This window comes from Otolemur garnettii, unplaced genomic scaffold (genome assembly GCF_000181295.1).
Source record: "Otolemur garnettii isolate 467f Iridium unplaced genomic scaffold, OtoGar3 scaffold00063, whole genome shotgun sequence".
Taxonomy (NCBI): domain Eukaryota; kingdom Metazoa; phylum Chordata; class Mammalia; order Primates; family Galagidae; genus Otolemur; species Otolemur garnettii.
Window position 1 is genome coordinate 9,636,170 of NW_003852458.1, and position 24,917 is coordinate 9,661,086.

The window sequence follows — 24,917 nt, forward strand, 5'->3', positions numbered from 1 at the left end:
GTGCCTCTGGCCTGTGTTACACCCCCGACACCCCTGCCCCCGCCAGCACACATACATGTAACACACATCTGTTCACTCCTACAAAAGGAGAGAAGATGCAAATGCAGCGGGGCCCTCTGGGCTAAGGCCACAGTGCGGATGGTAAGTCCATAGAGTGGGTCTGCATCTCACCCTGAGGAACTCTGCATGAAGCCCTGTAGGCACTAAGAACTCATCTCTGCCACATATAGAGGTTCATCATTTGTGGCTTGGAAATTGTGGCACGTTTTATAGTAAAGGTTAAAAAGAAATGAATGTAGGCACTGAGGAGTGAACAGTTAAGTCTTGGGGATGGGGGGGTGCACAGCTTCATGGAGGTAGTGATGTTTCCATGTAATTTTGAAGGGCAGGTAGAATTTTGATTTGTCTGACAGTAACATTGAAAGGAAAGGAAGATAGAAAGGAGGCTGTGGATAGTCTGGAGAAGAGGCGAGGCAGTAGGGCCGGGTGTGGAGGAGAAGGTGTGACATTCCAGACAGGATGCTGAGATAGAGTGTCCTCCTTATGGTGACAAGATAAATGTGACGCGCTCAGGTAAGTGGGTGAACCCCGATCTCATTTAGCAGGATGGGAAATAGAAATGAACACGCTTCTTCATTAGGTGGGGATTGAGGGCAGGTATGAAACGCTGGCTTCCGCCTGGATGGGAGTTATTTAGATGCCTTTTAGATGCTTCCAGTCGTATCTGTGTCTGCAGCCCTGACCCTTGGTTGGTTGGCATTTTGGTGATGGTACATGTTAACTGCCACCTGGAAATTTGCTATAGGTTTTCTTCCTCATTCAAAAGTAAAGTTTTAAGTTTTAACATAATCATAAGTGGTTTGAAAAATAAAAATTTTATTCAAATCAGTTTTCATTGAGGGGAAGATGAATGTTTCTTCCTGTTTGACAAGATGTGAAAACCAATTTCCCTTAAGCAGATTGTAACAAAAAGTGTTTGTCTGTTCCTTTGACTTCCTGGTGGGCAGACAGTCTCTGTGAATCAATAGTGGTTTGGGGTTTGGCTCAGGCTGATGGGCCCAGTCTTCCCCTGCCAGCTGACTGATGGAGGAGAAAAGGCCAGGTCATTAAATGACAGTTTCCTGAATTATGCTGTGGTGGTCCCATAGGACCATAAACATAAGCCTCCTGGGAATTGAACTTTTAATTCCAGACGACTGAAAACAAACTCTCCTGAGAAAGATTTGCAAGGATGTGTTACAAAGACTGGCCTCCCCCTTCCAGACCACCTTTCCCTCCATGAATACATGCCCCTTATCTTCATCTTCCCCCTGCTCTAGTCTGTCGTAAATTTTGATTTATTTTCCCATTGACAAATTGGTTGTTTTTTAATTTCCTGGTTTGACTGAAAGTTAAGCTGAAAAGCAAGGCTAGAAAACTGATGGAGATGGGATCTTCGGACCTTTGTCACTTTCCCTGGGATCATCTCATGCTGATTACATCTTCAAACAATAAATTCCATCAGTTGGCCTGGAGGTGATCACACTCTAGGGCCCTGATTTATAATAGCCAAACTCAAGAGATGGGCCAATACACCAGCAGGCCAATACATTTGTTTATTCCCCATTGCACTGGCAAGCAATTTCATTTTAGCTAATTATTGTATTAGTTTTCCAGTAAGAGAGCAAACCCAGAAAACAAGAATCCTAAGGTCTTTTGACAACTGTAGATTTGGAGTAGAGAGAACTAAATGACCATAGGGAGCTCATTTGATAAGCTCAAGCTCTGAGAGGTTACTGGATCTGTCTCTATAGGGGGACATTCTTGTTGAATGATCAAAGCACCATGGGCCCCAGGGTATTTGCGAGAGACAACACCATAGATTATTTACTAATTGTTTTCAACATTCATTATCATTGATTGAACTAGATTATCTCTAAAGTCTCTCCTGAATCCAAATTGCTATGCACAGCTAAAAAACTCCTGTCCATGTGGACATGTTTCAGTGGTGACTGAGTTATTCCCTTCTGGTTAATGTTTAGGAAGGCTAACCTTGGGTCAGTCCATAATGGACTTTTAGAGACTGCATTAATTTTCCATTGCTTCCATAACAAATGATCACAAATTTAGTGGCTTAAAATAATACTCATTTATCATCTCACAGTTCTGGATGTGAAAAATGTGGGCAACCTGTGGCTTAACTTTGTTCTCTGCTTAGAGTTCACAAGGCTGAAATAAGTGTTGTCAGACCCAAGTTCCTTCTGGAGCCTCTGGGGATACATCTGCTTCTGGGCTCATTCCAGTTGTTTTTGTGAATTCAGAACCCTGCGCTGGTTGGATTGTGTTCCTCATTTCTTTGCTGGCTGTCAGCTGGGCTGCCAGGTTCTGTTCCTAGAGGGTTTCTATGTTGTACCTCATACGTTCTCTGTGATCCCTTCCCACAAAGGTAGATCAAGGCTCTCTCAAGTTTCCCTTCCCTTCTGACTTCCCTTTCTACCACATCTCACTAACTGATTGCCTCTTTTGTGTTTTCAGGCTCAGTTGACCACAGGGCTCACCTACAAAGTCCCTTCACAACAGTACCTAGATTAGTGTTTGATTTAATTACTGGAGAGCTGCTTATCTTGGGGGACCTGTTTAGCATGCTGTCTCATCAGTGACACTGAATTTATGTCAATTTATGTGTAATCATGCCTGTGGCTCACTCAATGCATGTATTCTTTTTATTTTGCTGTATCATAGGACAATATTTTATGATCTTATTTTCATGTGTTAGTATTTCAACCACTTGACACAGATTGCCATCTGTTGCAAAAAGCATGTTTACTGGTTGGTTGAATGGGGAAGATTGATATTTCTTTTCTTTTCTTTATTTCTACTCGGATGAGGAAAATTCCTTGGAGCAGGTAAGCTCTATTGTCACAAAAGTTATAGCACATTTGATTTGCATTGGACCAATGATTCTTAATTCTAGCTACACTTTAGAATCATATATAAAAAAAATTAAAGTATTGGGCGGGGTGCAATGGCTCACGCCTATAATCCTAGCACTTTGGGAGGCCAAGGTGGGCTGATTGCTTGAGCTCATGAGTTCGAAACCAGCCTCAACTAGAGGGACACCCTGTCTCTAAAAACATAGTGGCTTGTTGTGGTGGATGCTTATAATCCCAAGTACTTGGGAGGCTGAGGCAAGAGAATCATTTGCACCCAGGAGTCTTGAGATTGCTATGAACTATGATGCCAGGGAACTCTACCAGGGACAACAAAGTGAGATTCTCTCTAAAAAAAATTTTTTTTAAGTATTAAACTTACCCATCATAAAGATCTTGATGTATGTGTGGTAAAACTAGAGCATTTGTTTTTAAGTTCCCTAGTTGACTCTGGGCTGAGAACTATTGATATGCTCCAAATCTTCTATTTTGGAGATAAGAAAGCTGAGGCTGAGAGTGATAAATGACTCATTTAAAGTCTCATAACTAATGACAGATCTGGTACTACAATTCCAAGTCTATTCCACAAACAAGTTTATAGTTAAGTGTATGTAGAGTTCAGTGCTTGGTAATTATGTACAAAAGAAGTGTTGAGAATATCTGGAACATCAGATGTTCTTGCTTCATTAGCAAGACCATTTCTTTCTAGGACTTTAAGAAACTATTAGGTCTTGCAAAATCACTGTTTAAAGGTCTCCTCACAGCAGCCTGGACTGCTTTATGAGTTAATAATAAGCACAGATCCATCTGCAATAGCCAAGGAGCTGGCCACATGGACCTTCACAGCCTGGTAGTCTTCACAGCCACATGATCCAGTGCAGCAGGCACTAGCCACATGTAGCTCTTGAATATGTGAAATGGGGCTAGTCTCAATTGAGAGTTGCTACAAATGTAAAATACACACCAGATTCAAAGATTCAGTTGGAAAAAAGAGTACAAAATGCCTCGCTAATACTTTTTACATTGATTACATGATGAAATGATAATATTTTGGATATATTATGTTAGATAAAATATATTATTAAAATTAATTTTGTCCATCCTTTACTTTTTTAATGTAGAAAATTTAAAATACATATGGGGCTAGAACTGTTGGCTGCCATTATATTTCTGTTAGGTAGCACTGTTCTAGAAAGCATTTTTATTAACACTATTAACGGTAAATGGTCCAAGTCCAAGCTGTTACACCTCCTGTGATCTTGAAGAGTGAACTGGTACATTGTAAACTTCCTGTAGATGAGACATGACATTGATCTGCCCTGTGTTTGCCATCTATCTGGCAGCCAGTCAGTCTGGCCTAATAGACTTCTTTCTATTTTTATGTATAGGCTTAAAGGAGGCAGGGTGATGCCCCCATGTCATGGAGAAAGCATAACGCATAACTCTTAAGTAATATACCCGAAAGTAGAACAGGTGCTTGTAGAGTTTCTAAGGCATAGAGATAAATATTATATTCCTTGAGCAATTCAATAACAGCTCTCTAAGAAACTGCTACATTAGCATTTATGAATTATCAGTCCTTGAGGGACCCTATCCTGGGGAAATATTTATGGGGTCTACCTGTCTTCATAATTCAAATCCAAATGTTACTCTTTGTCTTTCTTTTGCTCTGCGTAGTATTTCCTGATTCACTGGTCTGCTGATCATGTGTTTAGTCTGCCTACTTCACCAATGAAGAAGCAGCATGGGAGAGCAAAGGCAGGCCACAGTTCTAAACGCTACCCAGAAATATTCTGTCCTTGGGAGCCTGGAACATTTGCTTAACATCTCAAAGCTCCTCTGAACTTCCATTTTCTCATTTGTAACATGAGGCTGTCTTATGTAAGGTCTGTGTGAAGACAGAATGAAATCATATGATGCCCAGCACAGTTACTCATCAGGGAGATGTTTGGTGGACATCTTCTCTGTGGCCAGCCCATGGCTAATTGTTAGGGATACAGTAGTGAGAGACACACAGCCAACTCCACCATTTTCTTCACAGCTAAAAGAAGAGAAAGACAAGGAACCTGGCAGTCAGGACCTAGGAAGCCCTCAGTGAATGGCAGCTGTTATTACACTGCATAACTCAGGAGTCAGGTTGTCACAAAATTATGGAAGAATCTTCAAACTAGAAATTGAGGCCCATGGGGATTAAGTGACCACCCTAGTCACCATGTCAGGTTATGCTGGGCTGGTTCCAGGGCACGGGATTGCTGACTCCTCCTCCAGTAATGCCTTTCCCAGGGGATCACATTGCCTCACTCTTGGTTTCCCAATTTGTTTACCTTCAAAGAACAACTTTACCATGTAGGACTTGATAAAAGGAGACAAGAGTTTCTTTCTATTTTTTCTCCCTATGTTATCAGAGCATGCTAGTAACGCTCTTTAAAAACCTGTGTTTCTGGGCGGCTATGTGGCTCAAAGGAGTAAGGCGCTGGCTCCATATGCCAGAGGTGGCAGGTTCATACCCAGCCCTGGCCAAAAAAAAACCGCAAAAAAAAAAAATACAACCCTGTGTTTCTGTTCTAGTAACTCCAAAGAAGGTAGAATATACATTTTGTTAAGATACAGAAAGCATATACATATATATTTACATATGATGTATTTACTATATTAATAAAGTATTGTTTATTATATTAATCATCATTAGGTTATGATCTCATCAAGATAATGAATTTTTCTGTCTGAAGAATTCAATCTATGAGAACTTGTCTCCTGTAGTCTATTCATCTCCTCTTAGAAAATTTCCTTCTTAGAGTTAGAAAAAAATTCTAACATCTTCAAATTTGTTTAAAGAACAATCTTCATGCTCTGTTTGATCTATCATAGTAATAAAAAAAATCAGATTTTAAGGAAGAAAGAAAGCAAAAATTCAGTAAGAGATTTCCTTTTTCAACTTCTGTCTTGGAAAAAAAAAAAAGACTTGATAGGAGCAATTCTGTAAGGTAAGATATAAGAAAGAACATACTGTTTAAATAAGCACCCATGCAATTGATTTTCTCGTCCATGTAAGAATCACATCTATATTATTAACCCATGAATGCACCAAGTGAATCGGGCTAGGTGAGTTGATGACCATCTACAGGACTAGCTAGTGGGGAGAGGAATTGCAAAGTGCTGAGTGGGTCCTGGTGAATTTATGCATAATGCCCCATGCAACGAGGAAGTTCCACTCTGAACAGAATAACTAGGCATACCAAGATGGGAGCAGCATCAAGCATTTGGTTACTGAAATGTCCCTCCTTTCACTCTTCCATAAAGATAGGGATACAGGAACTCAAGTTCCTCCAACCCAGTTTTCTTGTGTGAGTTCTTCAAGAAAGAGTTCTAGCTTCAAGCCAAGCCTCTTACTGATCTAATTCATGTAACCAAGTTTCAGTTGTAGGAATCCATGATCCACGAACAAATGATCTAAACCCAGTATCAACAGCGTAAGATTTTCTTACAGTAGATAAGGTAGTGATGGGGTTGAGGGGGACTCATCCCCCAGAGTATTTTCCAAACAACTGGGCCTTCACCTCAGCACACATAGGCAGCACTCCTACCTTATCCTGAGATGTACGTATTTTACACTGTTACGATCTTTCCTTCTCTGGACCTTCATGTCATGTGAGTGCTTGACTTAGGAATGCTGTCTTAGAAATGCCGTCTTAGATATTGTGGCTGCCAAGAGCACATTCTGTGATTGCTTTACCACCTGTCTAGACTACCATTTCATGAAGCATGTGAATAACTTGGGCTCCACTCCCATTCTGCCCCATGGGAACATTATAAAACATAGTTGATTTTTTACTGCTATCAGAAGAACTGTAATCATTATAATACCTAAACCTTATTGGGTACATGCAGAGGGAATGCAAAATGCTTTGAATAAATTGTCTTATCTAATCCTGATTTTTCTCCCCCCCCAAAAAAGGAAAAAGATATTATCATTATCATCCACATATTAGAGATGACTCTTGGTAAAGCCAAGATGTTGCCAGGCTGGTCTTGAACTCTTAGCCTCAAGTGTTCCTCCCACCTCAGCCTCCCAAGGCACAGGGATTACAGATGTGAGCCACCATTCTGAGCCTAGAATTTGAAACTACTCCTCTCTGGCTCATTCACTTGACCCCTAAGTTCTCCCTCTCTGTAAATGAAGATTAAAGATAATATCTATGATAGAGGCTGGTGTCAATGTCTGTAGACCTGGGAAAGTATCTATCAATGATTATTAGCTACATGTGATTAGCTAACAGTAGATCAGATGTTATCAAATGAAATCAATTTCCCAGGGTTCACTTGGCAGCACTGTCTCTTACATTTTGTATCAATGTTAGCAAATTGCTTAATCTTTGTACCTGTTACCGTACATGGAACCTGGATAGCATCACTCACTTCCCCAGCCAGAGGTCTGCTAGGTCTAGCTCATACTGGTTTGTGAATACATGTTCTGTGAGTTCCCATTGGTAGCTAAAGGTCAGCCTGGGTGGAGGTATTACCCCAGAGAAATTAGCAAATGCTACAAATCATAGCCTTTATAATTTTTCTTCCAGAGAGGCAGCTTAAACATATACCAGTGCACAACTTTCTGTGACTCAAAGAGAGATGTAATGTGAATAGTCCCATTTCTGAAGGTAAACAAATGCACCCTAAAAAGCCCTTCTCCAAATATAATCATACCTAAGTCACCTAAGTCTTCAGTGACTCTTCTGTCCCCATCATTCAGCATTCAGGAGGACCTGTTAAAACATTAACCATAAAGAATTTATATGTCATGAAAAATAAAATATTGTATTCATTTGTTTGTGTTACAGAAGTAAATATACCCTCTATAATAGTTTAATGTGTTTGATTGTAAGAAAAAAAAGACAAATCATAAAACGTCTATACCAACTCTGCAAATGGAAATATAGGGCAAGCCACATATGTAATTGAAAATGTCAACTTCAGTCATGTGCTGAATAACATTTTGGTCAACAGCAGACCACATGTATAACAGTGGTCCCATAAGAGTATGATATATTTTTACTAGACCTTTAGATGTGTTTAGATACACAAATACTGACCATTGTGTTACAACTGCCTGTTGTACAGCATTGAGTACAATAATATGCTGTACAGGTTTGTAGCCTAGAACAGTAGGCTATACCACACAGCCTAAGTGCATAGTAGGTTATATCATCTAGGTTTACATAAGTATGTGCTGTGATGGGCACACAGTAATAAAGTTGCCTATTTCTTGGAACTTATCCCCATTGTTAGACAAGGCATGACTGTAATCACATTTTTAAAAAAATAAAAAGAAATAGGGAATATTAGTTTTGGTAATATATTTTGCTTAATATTATTAAAACATTATTTTAATGTTGCAATTTATTTAATATTATTAAAACATTATTGAGATATTTTGCATCCTTTTTTTACACACCAAGCCTCAATGCGTGAATATTTTACACTTACTGTACATCTCACTTTAGGGGGTAAATTTTCCTCAGAAACAACGATCTAAATTTAGATTTCACAGAAATGTAAAGATGAAAAAGTGGATTCACATGTGTAACCTGTTCTAAATATATTTAAATACATGACTAAATAGTTCATTAAAACTAAATAAAATTTAAGTTCTCATTTAGTTCCTCAGTGCCGTTAGCCACATTGCAAGTACATACTCAGTAGTCACAAGTGACTGGTGGTAACCAAATTAGTCAGCACAGGTCTATACCACACAAGCTGGTTTTTAGAAATGTATATCTTAGTATATCTGCTACTCCCAAAGATCTTTTTTTCCCTCACACCTTACACATTTTAAAATCCCCATCCCGTATTTCCTACTAGATCCCTGAAAGGAGAGAAATCTCAGAGAAAATAATTATATCAAAAATGTCTGTGAGTTTTTCCTTCCATACTAAGAGAAAGGAAATAAATTGACCAAAGGCATTTTTGCATCTGACCAACTTTCAAATGATCACCACCATACAAAATAGATAATCACATGAACTCTGAATGCAAGCTGTTTGGATAAATGCCTAGTGGTAATTAGGACGGGTAATTTCAAATACAGTTTTGAATTCACTTCTTCTCTTTTTGTGTGCCGAGTTTTTAGAAAAGCTTTATCAGATCAAGTAGACTCAGTTTTGGAATTTCATTAGAAATCGACTCTGGCATTTAATATGCTAATATCACGCTTCTGAGGATGCTTCGACCATGTTCCATTAAAATACTTGATACAAATTAGAAGGTGTAGGTGATTTTAGATAATGGTTCATTTGATTCTGCCAAATTACAAGCCAAATAAGAGCACATTTTCCCTGTATGTATTCATAAACTTTTAACATTTTTTTTTGATAAAGATAGTGTGGAGTTTTTTCCCTAAATAGTCTAGTTTTTGCATTAAATTCACCTGGATACTCTTCAGCTCTATGTAGCCAACTCTCATCCTCCAGTAACTTCTCTTTGGTCTTTTACCTTCAACTTCCCATATCTAATACTTCCAGAAGTCTTGCCTGGAGCACCAGTACCCAAAGCAGTTATGTCATCTCCTCCCACTAAACAACTCAGATCCCAAAATCCTGATTTCTGCTGATAGCACAGTCTTCCATCCACACGCATACCCAATTATTTATGTATCTCCTGTATCTAGTCACTGTGTCTCAATGATGTTAAGAAGGCATGAAGGACAGCACTAAGGAAAATCCACTTTTGTGCAGAACCTCTAGCCACTTTCTGATTAATAGGAGTTGAAAATGCTCTTTTATTGTGGTCATATCTTGCCATTCTCACTTTATGCCCCCCTCATTCATAATTCTAAGCCTGGTTGTCTGCCAGCCTCATCAGAATATTACCGTGTCAACAGAAGAGAGCTATATTATCAGTAATTCTGAGCCAAATTTGAGGACCATGACCCAGAGCCACACCCAAGAAGCCTTGAGCAAGTGGGTTCTCAGTGGCGGGTTTATAGTTTGGTTTTACACATTTTAGGGAGACAGGAATTACAGGTAAGGTCATAAATCAATATGTGAAAAAAATACATTGGTTTGGCAAAAAAAAAGGTGGGACATCGGGAAGGGGGAGGCACTTACTGGTGACAGGAGAGTTAAACCTAACACCCTGACTGAAAAAGTTAGGCTTTGTCTAAAACAAGATTTCAGGAAAAAGGAATGCTTAAAATAACAGGTCTGCTAATTAGAGGCAAAGTACTGGATAGACCAAGTGGTTTGTTCTGTATATTGAGGACCTGCAGGTAGGTCTTGCATAGCCTTAGGCCTGTTAGTGAGTCAGTCACAAAGCTCGTCTCTAAGAAGGGGCAGGGGCATGGTGAGGTGTGTCTGACCTGTTCTCTCATGCCTAGCAACTCAGTTTTAGGGATCCTCTTGACCTAGACGGAGTTCAGTCAGCCAGCCACTTAGGGGAAGCCATAGATTTTATCTGAGTTCTCAACCATGACATACTCAGAATTCACGCCCAAACCCAGAATATCCTCACTGAGCTTTAGCCCTCCAGGCTCACCACAGCCCCTCCTCACTTTTCCTTACCCATCACCGTCTTATCTGTCATTTAGTTCTAATTTTAGGTCCCTCCAGTCAGTGGCTGGTTTTCCTTTTTCCTCTGCCTTTTTTTTTTTTTAGGTAAGCCCCTTCTTTTCAGTGGTTGCATTGCCTAAATCTTGAAGTCAAGAACCATGATCTTGATGCCTTTTGCATCAGTCTCCCCAGGGCTTTGCACAGTGCTAGCAAGAACTAGTAGTTCAACAAACACTTGCTGATTTTAAGTCAAAGAGAATTAAACCAATTGCTTGCTTTCCCTGGAGTTGGTTATAACATGTTGAAAAAAATATAATATCTAACCTTCTCTTCTCATGTGTTTATGGACTGTTTTATAACCAAGAAATAAGTCAGTGTATCATAGGCCTAATTGTATCATTTGAAGGCCTCCTCTCGTAGGCAGACTACAGATTTCAAACTCTTGCCAGCTGGATTATACTGGTTTTCAAATGGCTCTTTCTTAGGAAAAGGACTGAGAGAAGGCAAAATGCCTCAGGCCGTTGAGGGTGGAAATGGTGTGAGTTCCATTATGTAAGAATAGAAGCCCATTTTTTCCCTCCGGCTGAAAATTTTGCCATGAGACTATAGCCAAAGAATGCATTAATATCATAAGAAATTTAGAGAGGGATTTTCCCTAGGAAAATACTACAAGCTTCAAAAAACCAATAGATTAAGCTGCAGTTTGGTAGGTTCCTCTGAACAGTGCCTGCCTGCGTGTACTTCGATTTATGAGTAGGGTCTCTTATGACAGCACTTAGGTTGGACTCCTGTCACTCTAGGTTAATGAATAAATGTGCTGAGGTACCTGCACATAAATGGCTTGCGGAAGGGGAAAAAGGGCTTTCTCTTCCTCACATCTGGCATGTCACTGATACATTGATGTCCAACTTTTTTTTCTTTTTTCTCTCTTCTGCACATAGGAAGAATTGTCTTGGGCCACACATTACACAAACACTAATGAAAGCTAATTAGCACAAAATGAACAAAGGTCTGTGCATACTTTTCATGCTATCTGACACCACAGATAAGCAAATAAAAGTCCTCACAAAATCAGTATGTGGCCCTTGGGCCACAGGTTGGACACCCCTGTAAGTAATCATTCATCACATTAAAGTTCCAAACTTTGTGTGTCAGCACTCTGTTCTTCAGATGTTTTATTTCATCTAGAATCAGATAAAGAAGGATCCTCTCAACTAGCAGCTGCAATATAGTGCTCTGCAAGGCCGATGTGGGCAGCTTACAGTCAGAAGAAATGGAGTGTGTGTTGGCCTGCCTCCTGTGATAGCACCAGAGAGAGCTCTCCATGGGAGTGCAGAAGGGCTGCCTTTGGAGTCATTCCCATTGAGCCAACATCAGCGTAAGGAAAGGGGAGAGTTAGACCCTAATAATGTAATTAGCTTGTACTGAATCCAACCACATTTCTTTGTCCTCTTCCTGCTTCCCAATCCCAGAGTGTTAATGAACGGGACTTATCTCCTGTTTGGGAGAATAACAGTTTTAAACACCTCCTTTCCTGCTATAGGAGTGCGCTAGCAGATTTCTTTTTCATTATGCTTTGGGCATTTTGGTTTGTTTGGTTTTTATACAAAACATGTTCTATGGCAGTGGTTCTCAACCTTCTTAATGCCGTGGCCCTTTAATACAGTTCCTGTGGATCGTGACCTGCAGGTTGAGAACCACTGTTCTATGGAGATATGTTTGCCTTGTAAAGGAATTATAATAATGCAGTTCCTCATCTGGGAGAAGTGAAGTTCATTTACCAGCCAGAAGCTTTCCAAAGTTTGGGGACTGAAGTGAGGGTCATCCGCTACTCATCTGAATCAAAAGTCACTTGTTTCTGGCATCTGCCAGGTCTCTTTGAGATGTTTGAAGAGGTGATTTCCAAATCAGAGAAAGCATCCTTTTGAGAAATGCAAACTCACTCAGATCCTTTCTCCACTGGGAAGCAAAAAAGCCTGCCTGGGAACAGGGGGTTCACTGCTACTCCGTGATATCAAGACAGAAACTTCTAGTAGAGCCTGCTCTTGTCTCTGACACACAAAGTGTCACAGGGGATAACTAGTAAAAAACATTATGTATGACTTCCAGTTCCTCAGTGCTTTCTGCATTTCAAAAAAATCAAATTAAGAGAAAACATCTGGTTATAAACTGCGTGGAGTTTTCAACCTATGTTTGCTTTTAGCCTTTTAATGTATTTCTGCTGAGGCCTCCAACTAGGATCAACAGCCAATTCACTTAGGAAGAAAGGACAAAGGACAGCGGTTCTCAACCTGTGGGTCGCGACCCACGGGAACTGTATTAAAGGGCCGCAGCATTAAGAAAGTTGAGAACCACTGACATAGAAACAGATGCTCAGTGGTTCACATGCACCAGAATGATGCAAGGCCGCCATCCCAGAGCTGTCCAGGTTAGGAATTAAACATGATGTTGTAATAACCATGACACCCATTTGTTTGATATCCCAGTTGATAAAGTGTATTCGTCTGCACTTTTGCACTTGATCCTATCCAGGCCTGTATGAGGCAGTGTACAAGGTGGGGGTTCTTTATGAATGTGGGTGTGCACAGGAGTAATCAGATGTGAGAAAAGATTCCGTTCACACAGAGATTTGTTTTCTTAGGAGTTTTTTAAGAACATAAATTACATGGAACAGCAACAACAAAACAACAGGTTGTTCACTGTCTCCAAGTGCAAGTATGGAACATCGGACTTTTGAATCCCTCTTAGGAATTACACAGCCACTGCCAGAGGACCGTGCCTGGAGGCCCATGAAAACAAACATTCCTGCCCATCATTTCAGCCTTGCTCGGGATACCAAATAGGGCTATTTCATTATTGTCAAGTTTGCACAGTAATCAAAATGATGCCAATATAGGGTCTGGTAGAGTTTCTAGTGTAAGGATCAGGTATGCCCAGGTGACTTGTAAATAGTGCAGTTCTATGGAAATGTTGCAGCTAAGCTTTAGAGTCACTGGCAATAGTTATTAGACACATCAACTGCTCTACAGAAGTCAGTGTGCTGAGTTCATTTTCAGCCAGCCCAAACTTGCCTCTAGAGATTCTGGGCATGAATACTCCGGTCTGTTTTTTCCAGAAAAGCTTCTTTGCTTCCTCCAGAGAAGGGTGTGCTGAGTGGGGCGTGTTATGCTCTCCCTCCTTTGCTAGACTGGACGCTGAGGCACAGTTTTCTTTTGCTTCTCACCTTCCTTCTGTTTCTCTTCTAATTAGACCTCATTAGGATGGCTCATTAGCACAGAGTTTTGTGTGTTAATTGATCTCTTGTGTTCACTGGGAAACAGACTTAAGAAATGTCACTGCATGCTAGACTGGCTTGTCCAGGGCAAGGCCCCATGCTCAGTGATACTGCTGACAAGTTTTTCTATTTCCAGATCAAATGAAAGTGAATGACATTGTCCCTATTATTGAAGCTGTGCCTGGGGATCAGTGGCTGTGAGGTGGTCCTATGGCTGTGCACCACAATGTGAAAATCTCGAGCATTCATGTTATTTCCTGAGACAAACACCCACAAAAAGTAGAGTGTTTTATTACCTGCTGTTTGTGTTTATGAAAAGTATGACATCATGGAACTCTAGGGCAATGAAAGATTTCTCTTGAACTGACATGTCAGCGCATTCATGGTTTCCTGCAATCTTTAAACAATATTTCATGATAATGGTCTGCTTTTAGTTCATTGGCTTTATCTCTTTGTGATTGCAGGTCCTTCAGGTATGGATCTCTGGCAGCTGCTGCTGACCTTGGCACTGGCAGGCTCAAGTGATGCTTTTTCTAGGAGTGAGGGTGAGTTCTGCTTTCCTATTCCCACCCCCTGTGTTTTGAAACAACATTGCACTTTATTTGTTATATCCAAGTTCTTTAGATGATTTAATCAAAAGATACAAGTTTATTTAGTTAGTTATTTTTATTGTTGGGATCCTTGAGGGTACAAAGAGCCAGATTACACCGCTTGCATTTGCTGGGTAAAGTCCCACTAATAATAGTATCCTGCCCCCAAGAGGTGTTTCACAGGTGTCATTGTGGCCCCACACTCCCTCCTTCCCTCTCTCTGCTCTCCATTCCCTTCCCCCCACCATGTATTAGCATAAATTGTCCTCATATCAGAATTGAGTACATTGGGTTCTTGCGTCTCCATTCTTGTGATGCTTTAACAAGAAGAATTTATTTCAACTCCTTCCAAATTAATACCCCCCAAAATGTAAAATCGCCATCCTTTTTGGTGGCTGAATAGTATTTCATGGTATACATATACCACAGTTTATTAATCCATATCTGGATTGGTGGGCATTTAGGTTGTTTCCACAATTTGGCAATTGTAAATTGAGCTGCAATAAACAATCTAGTGCAAATGTCACAAATGTCCTTATGATAAAATGATTTTTTTTTCTTCTAGGTAGATACCCAGTAATGGGGATTGCAGGATCAAATAGGAAATCTAGTTTGAGTTCTTTGAGGATTCTCCATACCTCTTTTCCAAAAGAGTTGTGTTAGTTTGTAACACAGCCATGCCAGCATCTACAACTTTGAGTCTTTGTGATGTAGGTCACTCTTCCTGAGGTTAGGTGATATCTTAGGGTTATTGATCTGCATTTCTCTGATAATGAGGGACGATGAGCATTTTTTTATATGTTTGTTAGCCACTCATCTTTCTTCTTTAGAGAAGATTCTAGTCATCTCACTTTCCATTGATATGATTGTTGGCTCTTTTTTTGTTGCTTAATTTGAGTTCTCTATAGATTCCATTTATCAAGTTTTATTCGATTTATGGTATGCAAATACCTTTCCCATTCTGACGGTTGTCTATTGGCTTTGATCATTGTTTTCTTAGAAGTACAGAAGCTATTCAGTTTAATTAAGTCTCATTTGTCTATTTTTGTTGAAAAGATGCAAGTTGTTTTTGTTTGTTTGTTTGCTTGTTTGTTTGTTTGTTTTTGTAGAGACAGAGTCTCACTTTATCACCCTGGGTAGAGTACCATGGCATCACACAGCTCACAGCAACCTCCAAATCCTGGGCTTAGGCAATTCTCTTGCCTCAGCCTCCTGAGTAGCAGGGACTACAGGCACCCACCACAATGCCCAGCTATTTTGTTGTTGTTGTTGCAGTTCACTCGGGGCCAGGTTTGAACCCACCACCCTTGGTATATGAGGCCGGCACCCTACTCACTGAGCCACAGGCGCCACCCCCAAAAGATGCAAGTTTTAAGTGGCAACAAATTAGTAGAAAAGCAGAACTTGTGTTAGCTTTAAAATCATAAACCTGGAGGGCTTGTCTGTGAATCTTTTAGGAGAACTACTGTAGTCAGCTTTGGCATCTGATGTTTTCATATCAAAAATTAATGCTACAAATCATGCAGAGGACATTCATGTTGAAGACAAGCCAGGTCTCTGGTCCCCAGGCTGTGGGAGAGATAATGAAATTGCACTGAAGGGTTATTAACCTACTGTTCACTCAGCTCATCTGTGACTAAGGATATCATAGCCTAGTTTCAGAGTTCAGAATTCAGTCTTGTTGATCATCTTCTCTGAGAGAGGAAATTGCAGGTTGCAAATGAATTTTACCTCTCGCTTGCTGGGTGATTACACATCACCTCGTTTGAAGGAAAGAGAGCCTGGAATGGTTGAATGATGTACCCAGGAATCGTGACCTTCCTTGCCCATCTCTATAATCCTCCCCTCTTTTTCACACCCTTCTCCCAGTAGCGAAATCTCAATAGTTAAACCATGTTTCATATTAGACATAACCAAAACAAGGAAAAGCACTGAAATGGAAAGGGGAGAAAGATTTTTCTGTACAAGATGAAAATTGTGCTCATTGAGGGATAGGGGACTATTTAAAAGATCTTCTTGAGTACTTGGTATTTTCCCTTGTCTGGGCTTCAGCAGGAGAAAGAAACAATGTCCATCTTTCATGTTATGACAGGGAATTCAGTCGCTGCTTTAAGAGTGGCTGACTCCCCTTCTCACCACACAACTCATGTTGGAAAACACAGTTTAACAGCCGACTTAGCGCCTTAAGATGTCCTCCCTGACCTTCCAGCCAAAAATAAATCTGTAGTAGTGAGCTGCCTCGGGTGACCACAGTAACTCAGAGAAAGAGAAGGGTGAAATATGTTATTTTATTTCTTAAAGCAATTTAAAAATATTTATAGAAAATAAGTTGTAATTGTTTAAAATATATTTGGGTCTCTCTGGTGTTAGAATGTCAACATTATGCAAGTCAAACATAAAAAGAATTGCAGGCTCCGTTTCAGCAGCTTTTCCCATGGCTGGTTTTAGACCCTGGTTCTGAGCCAGAGAATTGCAGCTGAGAGCCTGTGCTGTTCCAGAGTCATGGTAATTTAACCTCTTCTTTCTTCATTAAGGTGATTTTCACCCCTCTGGGCAAGACTTTAGAAACGTAAAAATTCTGTGAAATGCAATGTATGGGCAATGTATGGTCTAGGAAACACTTAAAGAAAATTAAAAATGCATCCTCAGCTGAGAGATTAGATCTCAAATTATATTTGAGACCCAGTGAACCTGTAAGCACATCTATTTCAGCTGCGTCAGCGTTTTAGTAAAACTTTGACTTCATAGGGAGAGTGGAGGAAAAAACATCAGTAGGTGGTTTTAATGTTGGCTTCATGTTTTACTCTCTAGTAGTTAATTATTTGATTTTTTTTGGTATGCTTGCTTGGACAGAGCTGAACATAAGGAAATGCAATGGTTTATAGTAAACACAAATCACATACCCTACCAGTACTTACACAAAAGAAGTAATTTAGTAAAGGAAAAACATTTTTTTCTCCGCCATTTTTTTTTCTTACTGAGTGAACTAAAATTCCTTTATCCTTTGGAATATGTGGATATTCCAGAATACTTCCTTAAAATGGCCTGGAGATTAAGGGTGGAGTCTGATGTTTCTATCAGAAGGTATGGGTGAGCATGTTTGAGCACGTGTGCTGGCCTCTGTGTGGTATGTTTGCTTGTACAGCCAAAGTTAGCACATGATATGACACGGGTCCATCTCAGATAACATTTATGGGCCGTATGTTTCTTTTTTTTGCTAAGTCTATATCATGGCCAAATATTTATTTTTATTTTCTGTCCTACTGTATAAGGCAGGCTAAAAATACAGGTGAAGAATTTTTAAAATACAGATACCATTGTAGTTTTATAAGCCATTTACTTGAATTGGGTTTGATTAGTAAAAAATGTTTACATAGTGAGAGAGAGAAAAAACACCAAGAAGTGTATGTCATCACAAAAGTCTCACTTGGAGAAAACTCGCCCAAGAACTGGTAGAAGCTCTGTATGGCCGGAGGAAGTTGGCATTTGTGCAGGGTTTTTCTTGCCTGGGCAAATGAGCAATTAGAAATATACTAGCCCTGAGAGGATTCTTTTTATTAAATCTAATTGCCCTGTGGGAAATTTAATGAGAACTAAATATTGCACAGTGCCATCATTTGTGTTAGCTGAAGTGTTGTAATAGATGTTCTCTGTCTCTCATCCTTAATCTGAGGATCTATATCTGCTCCTCAAAGCAGGTAAAATAGTATCAGGGAGAATTTCTTGCCAAAATCAGGAATGATCGACAAGTTCCTCATTTTCAGATGGCTTCACTTGGTTGAACTATCAGCTGGGTGCATCACATTTCTGTTACTGGAATGATATTGCTAAGGAGAAATGGGCATAAAGATCTGATGGATATAAGTCATTCTTCCAAGGAGTTCCTGTTATGAATTCAGTCATTTATCTCTATTTAAATGAGCTCACACCTGAGCATCTCCTGCTACCCCAGGAATCTAAAGTGGAAGTAATCCAGCTCCTGCCCCAAAGAAGCTCAGTTGAGATTATCTGGGACAGGAAGCACTTCTAGAAATTAATAAAAGACTGTACAGCTTGAAGATCTAGATTGTGTGATGAATACCGATAGTCAAGATGCTCTAAAAAAGAATAGATCAAAGTAGACTAGAATTGTTAATTCAAAAAATTCAATGTACAGAGTTTTCTTAAGATCTTCCTATTTTCAAAGCTTGAACTTAGGGCTATGAGGAATACAATGATTCTTTCTTCAAGAAATTTATCTTGAGTGAAGAGGTTGGGTAAGTATACGCACCAAGAATCACAAGCCAGGCAGTGTATGTTAACTATTTGGCTGTAGTGAATTAAAGAGAGGAAGGAAGGAGGTTAGCACTATTTCAATCAGTCCTAGAATGCTGGGTTAAAATTTTAAAAGGCTGTGTAGAACAGGAGGGCATGACTGGAACAACCAGTGTGATAAAGCAGCATACACAGAAATGCACAGCTATGAGGTGTCCATGGAGCGTATCCACTCAGTTACTGAGTTTATACTGTGGACAGAGCCCTGTGCTGGGAAATGAATGGCTTTATTTAGCGCGTTTAACATTCAGCAAATATTTTTTGAACTTGTTATTGAATGCATAGGATTAATTTGGCCAGAATGTGTGGTGCATGGGAACTATCTTTACGTAACAATGATTCCCTTTGGAAGTAAATTTAGGTCAGTTGATTGGAGTAAAATTATAGAAGGCATAGAGATGGCCAAGACTTCGTGGAAAAGATAAGACTTTCTGGGCCTTAAAGAATAGATAGTATTTGGAAAGGAAGAAAAGAGAGAGGGGGTGTATGCTATGCTATATCCAGCAAGTAACAGTAGAACATTATTTGTGTATCTGTGTGTGTAATATGTATAGATAGCATATAAAATATGTATGTATATTTAATTATATACATGTACTGAGTGTGTATAATGTGTATAGTACATGTATACATACATACACAGTCTTGCAGACAAACACGTAACTGGCATTTTATCACTCTAAAGATAAATTCTGCATATTCTATACCCCTCAAGGTAAGAAACTTCTGTTGGGAACGAGATGCCATTTCCTAAGGTAACCAGAATCCCCCCCGCCAAAAATGTTTCCTCTATACCTTTGAGTGTTTTTCATAAGCCTGTGCAAACTGAACAACACTTATTTAAAAGAAAAGTCCCTTCTGTTCTCATTGCTAACAGATAGGAAACAATGGCACAATGGAAGGAACATTTTAATTTTTTAAATAAATCCTACTCCCTTATGGTGGAAGTTCCACAAAGCCCTGAGAGCTTGCCAAGTTATATCGGATACATTTGAAACAAGTTTTAGAGTCATTGTTGCAGTTGGTGAATAGGGGAGGGTGTGCCTTTTTTGGTGTGTTCAAGAATGAACAATTCAGGGCCTTCCATTCACACAGGAAGTGAGGGGGAAAGACAGAGCTTTAGATTGCTGCTGTCTCTACCATCATCCAAAGACAAGGAGAAATCTCTGGTCTGTTCTAGTGCGACGGCCTGAGTCCACACACATTAGCAATCCTGTGTCAGCGCATCCTCTTGGTATGGCTAACAGGTTTTGACACTGGAGTTCAACAAGTCATAGCAGGCCAGGTTAATCCACCTGGTGCCAATGGAAGATGTGAGCATAGACCTTTGCAGAAATTGACACAGTCTTTCAGCAAGTTTTTATCAAGCTCCTTTATGGATTCAAGGAGGAATTTTAAATGTATATCCCTGCCTTTAAGAAGCTCATAGTCATTAGATGAGAAGAAGTGTATCATGATTTGTGATCCTGTTAGGTTGTTAAAGGATTTTAAGGTAAGTAATAATACTATGAGGTTTTACCTTTGGAAAAAATACTGTAATAGCATAAAAGTGAATTTGAGAGGGACGAGAACGGTGATGATAGTAGGTCAGGAGAGAGATAATGTGAGTGTGATGGGGGTGATGAAAAATAGATGGATCAAAGAGAGAGATTGCAGGGATGGAATCAGCAGTACATGGAGTATAATTAACTTGTGGCTTTTTGGCTTTGGGAACTGTCAGTGCCTTCTTGCTCCATCCATTTCTAAGTCTCCACATTTTTAGTTAATGTTACCAACATCAGCAATGACTCACTTGCAATGCAGGGCAGTCCTGGAACACAGCTCAGCCTATTAGCGATAAAGTGGTGCTTGCACAGAACAGCTCTGTGGGGGAGGAGACACACTGAGGCTGGGTGACAGCAGTGTCTAAACAGCCCTGCTTTTATACGGTTTCCCACCCCCCTCCCGCCTGTGCCAAGCCTGGGCCCCACAACTGTCTGGTCAGCTCTGCAGTACAGCAGTGGTAAGGCTTAGGCTGCTGTGAGGTCAGGGTCCACGTCAGGGACAAAGACCTCAACCCCTCCCCCAACAGTAGTCTCTAGAGGTTATGGCTGTATCCTGAGACCTTGACAAACTCCCATATATTTTATCATTGCTAGAGTATGTACTTACTTCATGAAATGCAATAAAATATATGCAGGATAAGTTGGAAGCTGTAAGGCTATGTGCTGGGCTGAATCTAGAAGGTTGTTACGGCTTCCAAAGCAGCCGAGTGACTCAGTCCTACAGAGAAGCTGGCAGTGTGAGTGATTAGGTTTGCCCTCAGCTCATTAGTAAATTCAAGGTCTGGGACCACCCAAGAATATTCAGAACCTTGAATGTTAAACTCACATGCACCAGTGGCAGACTGCACTTTTGGCCTTCCACCTTAGACAGGACAAGAATGGGTCCTGGTTTGCAGAATGTCTCCATGCCACTTTGGTTTTCAGTAGCCTGAATTGGGGCTCCTGTTATGGGGCACACAGGAATGAGGGTGATGTGATGTATCTGGTGTGTGATGCTGGCAAAGAGCACCTGTTGATGGACACACCCTGGTTTTCTTCTTCTGGCTAAAGGTTAACCGAAGCTCAGCTATGCAGGAGTCTGTGTCGACATGGACCTGCCCAGCTAGCCTGAGCTCATTCTCTGTACAAGGGGCCCAGGGTGCGTCAGCCACCTAATTCCTTTTCCCTGGGAAAAGGAATTTCCCTCTCAGAAAACAACTGCAATTGGTGTTTTATTCCTTACGGTGCATTGAAGTCAATGGGTTATTTTCCTAGAGCCGGTTCAATTTAAACCTTCATTTTAAACTGTGTATGTAAAGGAACTTTAGGCATTTCAGAGGCATTGGCAAAGACACATTTCGGGGTCTAGCCTCAGCTTTTTGCAATTGCTCGTACCCATTGCTGTGCATCTGCCTTGGTACCACCATTTATCGTTCCTGACTGACGCATATGTGGTCTCATTTTAACTTTTCTAGAAAACTCTCATGGGCATTTAAATAATGCTATCAACAGTGTCATCTTCAAATCCAAAGCATAGCTTCCTCATCATCTGGAGTTAGCAGCATAAAATTGGTAATGATGTGTAACGTAAACAAACTTTGAAATCCGAAGCGATTGATCATACAAAGAGAGTATTTTCTTGGTGCCCTGTTTGGTGACTGGGGGACAGACCAGGAGGCCCTGGGAATTGGAGCATTTTTGCAGCCTCAGCTGCAAATCAGTTTTCTCTGGTCTCTAATTCACAAGATGAATCCACAATATTTCATTAGATACATCAGGAATCGCTTTCTCTGTTTACATAACAACTTAACTGGCCTTAAGCCTAAAAATGAATACTGTCTGGATTACATTTCTATGGCAAGATTGCAAGTATTAGAACATGGTGATCATGCCCCAACCACAGGGGAAATGTTCTTTGAGATGTTCTTATGGGACCTTTCACCAAGAAGCAGGACAAAGTGTATAGATAGGTGGAGGGGTGTGTGTGTGTGTGTAGTGGGATGGCATTTCTTGTGTACCCCTCATTTAAATGAAGTTATAATGACATCTGTGTTTTGTGTGTGTGACAAGTTTGTACTGTGTTTGAAATAAATGCAATTTAATTGGTTTCAAATGACTGACAAAATGGTCATTGTATACCCTGTGTAATCGAGTGTTCTGGATTTAAAGCTCACTAGACCTTAAAAGAAGGGAGTTTTGCTCATCCTGATCCCAGTCCTGTAGCATGCTGATGAGGATGTTCCTGTGTTGGTTAGATGAGCAAATGAATCCGTATCTAAATCCTGAACTTGGACTTCCTCACTTCTCTCTAATAGCTGCCACTGATGGTCTCTATCTCCAGTCCTGAATAGGGCAGGGATTGAATTAGTATCCTCTTATTACTGGGATGAAGCTGAAAATAGTTGCCTAACTATAGAATCTAGGGTTTGTGGGCTTTCCCTGGGGGTGGAATGATTTTATTTTCCTACTTATATACCCCAGATGCCACCAGGACCTCTGCCTTAAACACTGATGCCTGGGTCCCTGATGCCCTGCCTAAGTCTGGCCAACCTTTTTCCCATGACTGAACTCTGTACCCCACACACCAGCCACTGGCCAACATTCTGCATTAAACAAATTGGTCACCCAGCACCATCCCCCTACCTTCCTGACTAAATCTCCTCAAATATTGACAGACATAATGAGGAATGCAGATCCTAAATCCAAATTTTCTTTGCCCTTTTGGACATTGAACTTTAGATTACAAAAAAAAACCCTGATTAGGGATCCTATGAATAGCCAAATCCATTCTCTAAACCTCATCCCTTAACTATATTTTTCTCCCTCTCCTATGAGAGTTCATCTTGAAGCATGAAACTCTCAATGTTAAACGTCAATGTTAGATTGATAAAATCCTTAATTTCTTAATCTCTGAATATTTTTAAAAAATGGTATTTTATATGTCCTTTAATATTTTAGCAAAACCTTGTAAACTTATGGAAGGAGAAATAATAATTAAATTCACAGTAGCCATATGCTATGTGTAAGAGTTCATAGGTTCACCTTAGTGGAGACTTAATTGATGATGTTTGCTGCGCTATTTTGGGGAGACTTGGCTTCCCTAAAAATGAGAGGTCATTTTTTAGGAAAGGACCATATTGTAGCTGCCTAAAATTTAAGACATATCATTCTTTCTTCTCTTCCTGCCATTGACACACTGCTTCTTTGGTCGAAGCAAGAAGGGCCATATTTTTCATAATAGTAGCTAATGGGGAGAGGATGTGTTGCCAATCAACAGAGGAACAGGGTAACACAGGAAAGATAGCCAGCTGAAGAGCCCTAACCTGTGTCAAGGCCCAGTTTGGCCAGATCAGCCTGCTAGAAGTAGAATGAGTGAAGTACCCGAGGTGCCAGCTCAGACCACCCTGGCTGAGCTGACAGAGTGGTGTGACCATGGTGTTTGACCTTCCTTAGCCAGCCCAGCACCGGACATTCTGAATGTTTGCTGTGAGCTTCACAAGCACAGCAGACTAGCTTTTCTCCACCTACACAGCTAACACTAAGTCTGAATGGCTTCCAGGCAAGATCTGATTGAGGCATAGAAGGTAGAACACCTTCTGCACATTCCCTGGGTGTATTTGCCTGTCAAAGTGATGTGTATACCATAGCCATTGTGAGTGTGAAGGCCAAAAGCACAACTACTCTCCAAAATGACCTGGCCATCTTGTCTTTTCAACAGATGTTTACCAAAAGCCTGTATTCTCAGGTCTAGAAAGTTACTGTAAGGGAAAAAAATAGAAGAATAGTAAAGAGAAAAATGGAAGATATTTAGCCCTTTCCGTAACTACTCTCCAAAATGACCTGGCCATCTTATCTTTTCAATAGGTGTTTACCAAAAGACCTGTATTCTCAGGTCTAGAAAGTTACTTTACGAGAAAAAAATAGAAAAATAGGAAAGAGAAAAATGGAAGATATTTAGCCCTTTAATTAACATGAGATATATTTAGAATGAAACTAACTCCTGCTGAGTTTTAGAGGGTGATTTCTCCAACACGTCGGTTGGAAATAGGTTGCTATTAACCCGAAGTCAAAACCCTTGCATGTTGGGAAAGTTCCCTGTTGCCTGAAAACAGAGGGTAAAGGTGAAAGACTGAAATTTCAGGCTGGAGTGAGGCGACCATGGCACTGAGTCCCATGGCTGGCCTCAGTAAATACTATAAATGACTGATTGATTTCTGCAAGTGGTTGATAGCGCAGTTTGATTTGCCTAAGGTTATGCATCAAGTCTCTCTGGTGCTGCCCTCCGCCTTACTTCCTTAGGGCAGCAGCAATCAGCCAGAGGCTTATACTATCCAAGGGTGAAGGGAGCAGAGCAGGAGCTCCCTGGGAGCAGAGGCTGGTCCTCAGAGAATCTGTGGAGATCTTAAGGAGAAGGAACAGTAAAAATATGCAATAACTGGTAATTGTTATTGGCCTCAAATTGAGTTACTGCACCAGTCATATCTCATTCCTATTTCCTGCCTCTCTGCTGTGGTTAGGAGAGTCAGTTTAGGTTAGGGACTTCAGAGTAGTCATCTTGGACTTTATCAGAACTGCTTTTGAAATCCCATTTATGAACTGTGTGATTGTTTTTACATTGAGTTCCCCAGAAGTCAGATGTTGAGACAATTATTGGAAAATATTGCAGGGAGAAACTGATAGAAGAGTAATGAAATGAAACAGGAAAAGTAAAAAAAAAAATGCAATATCAAGTACCACGCTAGAGTGGGGTGGTAAAGGTGGGTGTT

General features: G+C 40.4%; 1 protein-coding gene across 5 annotated transcripts in view; it reads left to right on the plus strand.

Moving 5' to 3' along the window:
• The window catches only part of GHR (growth hormone receptor), a 310,267-nt gene that overhangs the window by 114,807 nt on the left and 170,543 nt on the right, over window positions 1-24,917 (plus strand). For 4 of the 5 annotated variants that reach the window (XM_023514999.1, XM_023514997.1, XM_012807116.2 and 1 more), the window contains exon 2: window positions 14,189-14,269. In XM_023514999.1, the coding sequence (XP_023370767.1) occupies window positions 14,200-14,269 (70 nt within the window). In that variant the 5' untranslated portion in view covers window positions 14,189-14,199. Of the gene's footprint in view, window positions 1-6; window positions 574-14,188; window positions 14,270-24,917 lie in introns of those variants that run through there. The other variant, XM_023514998.1, reaches the window with a different exon arrangement.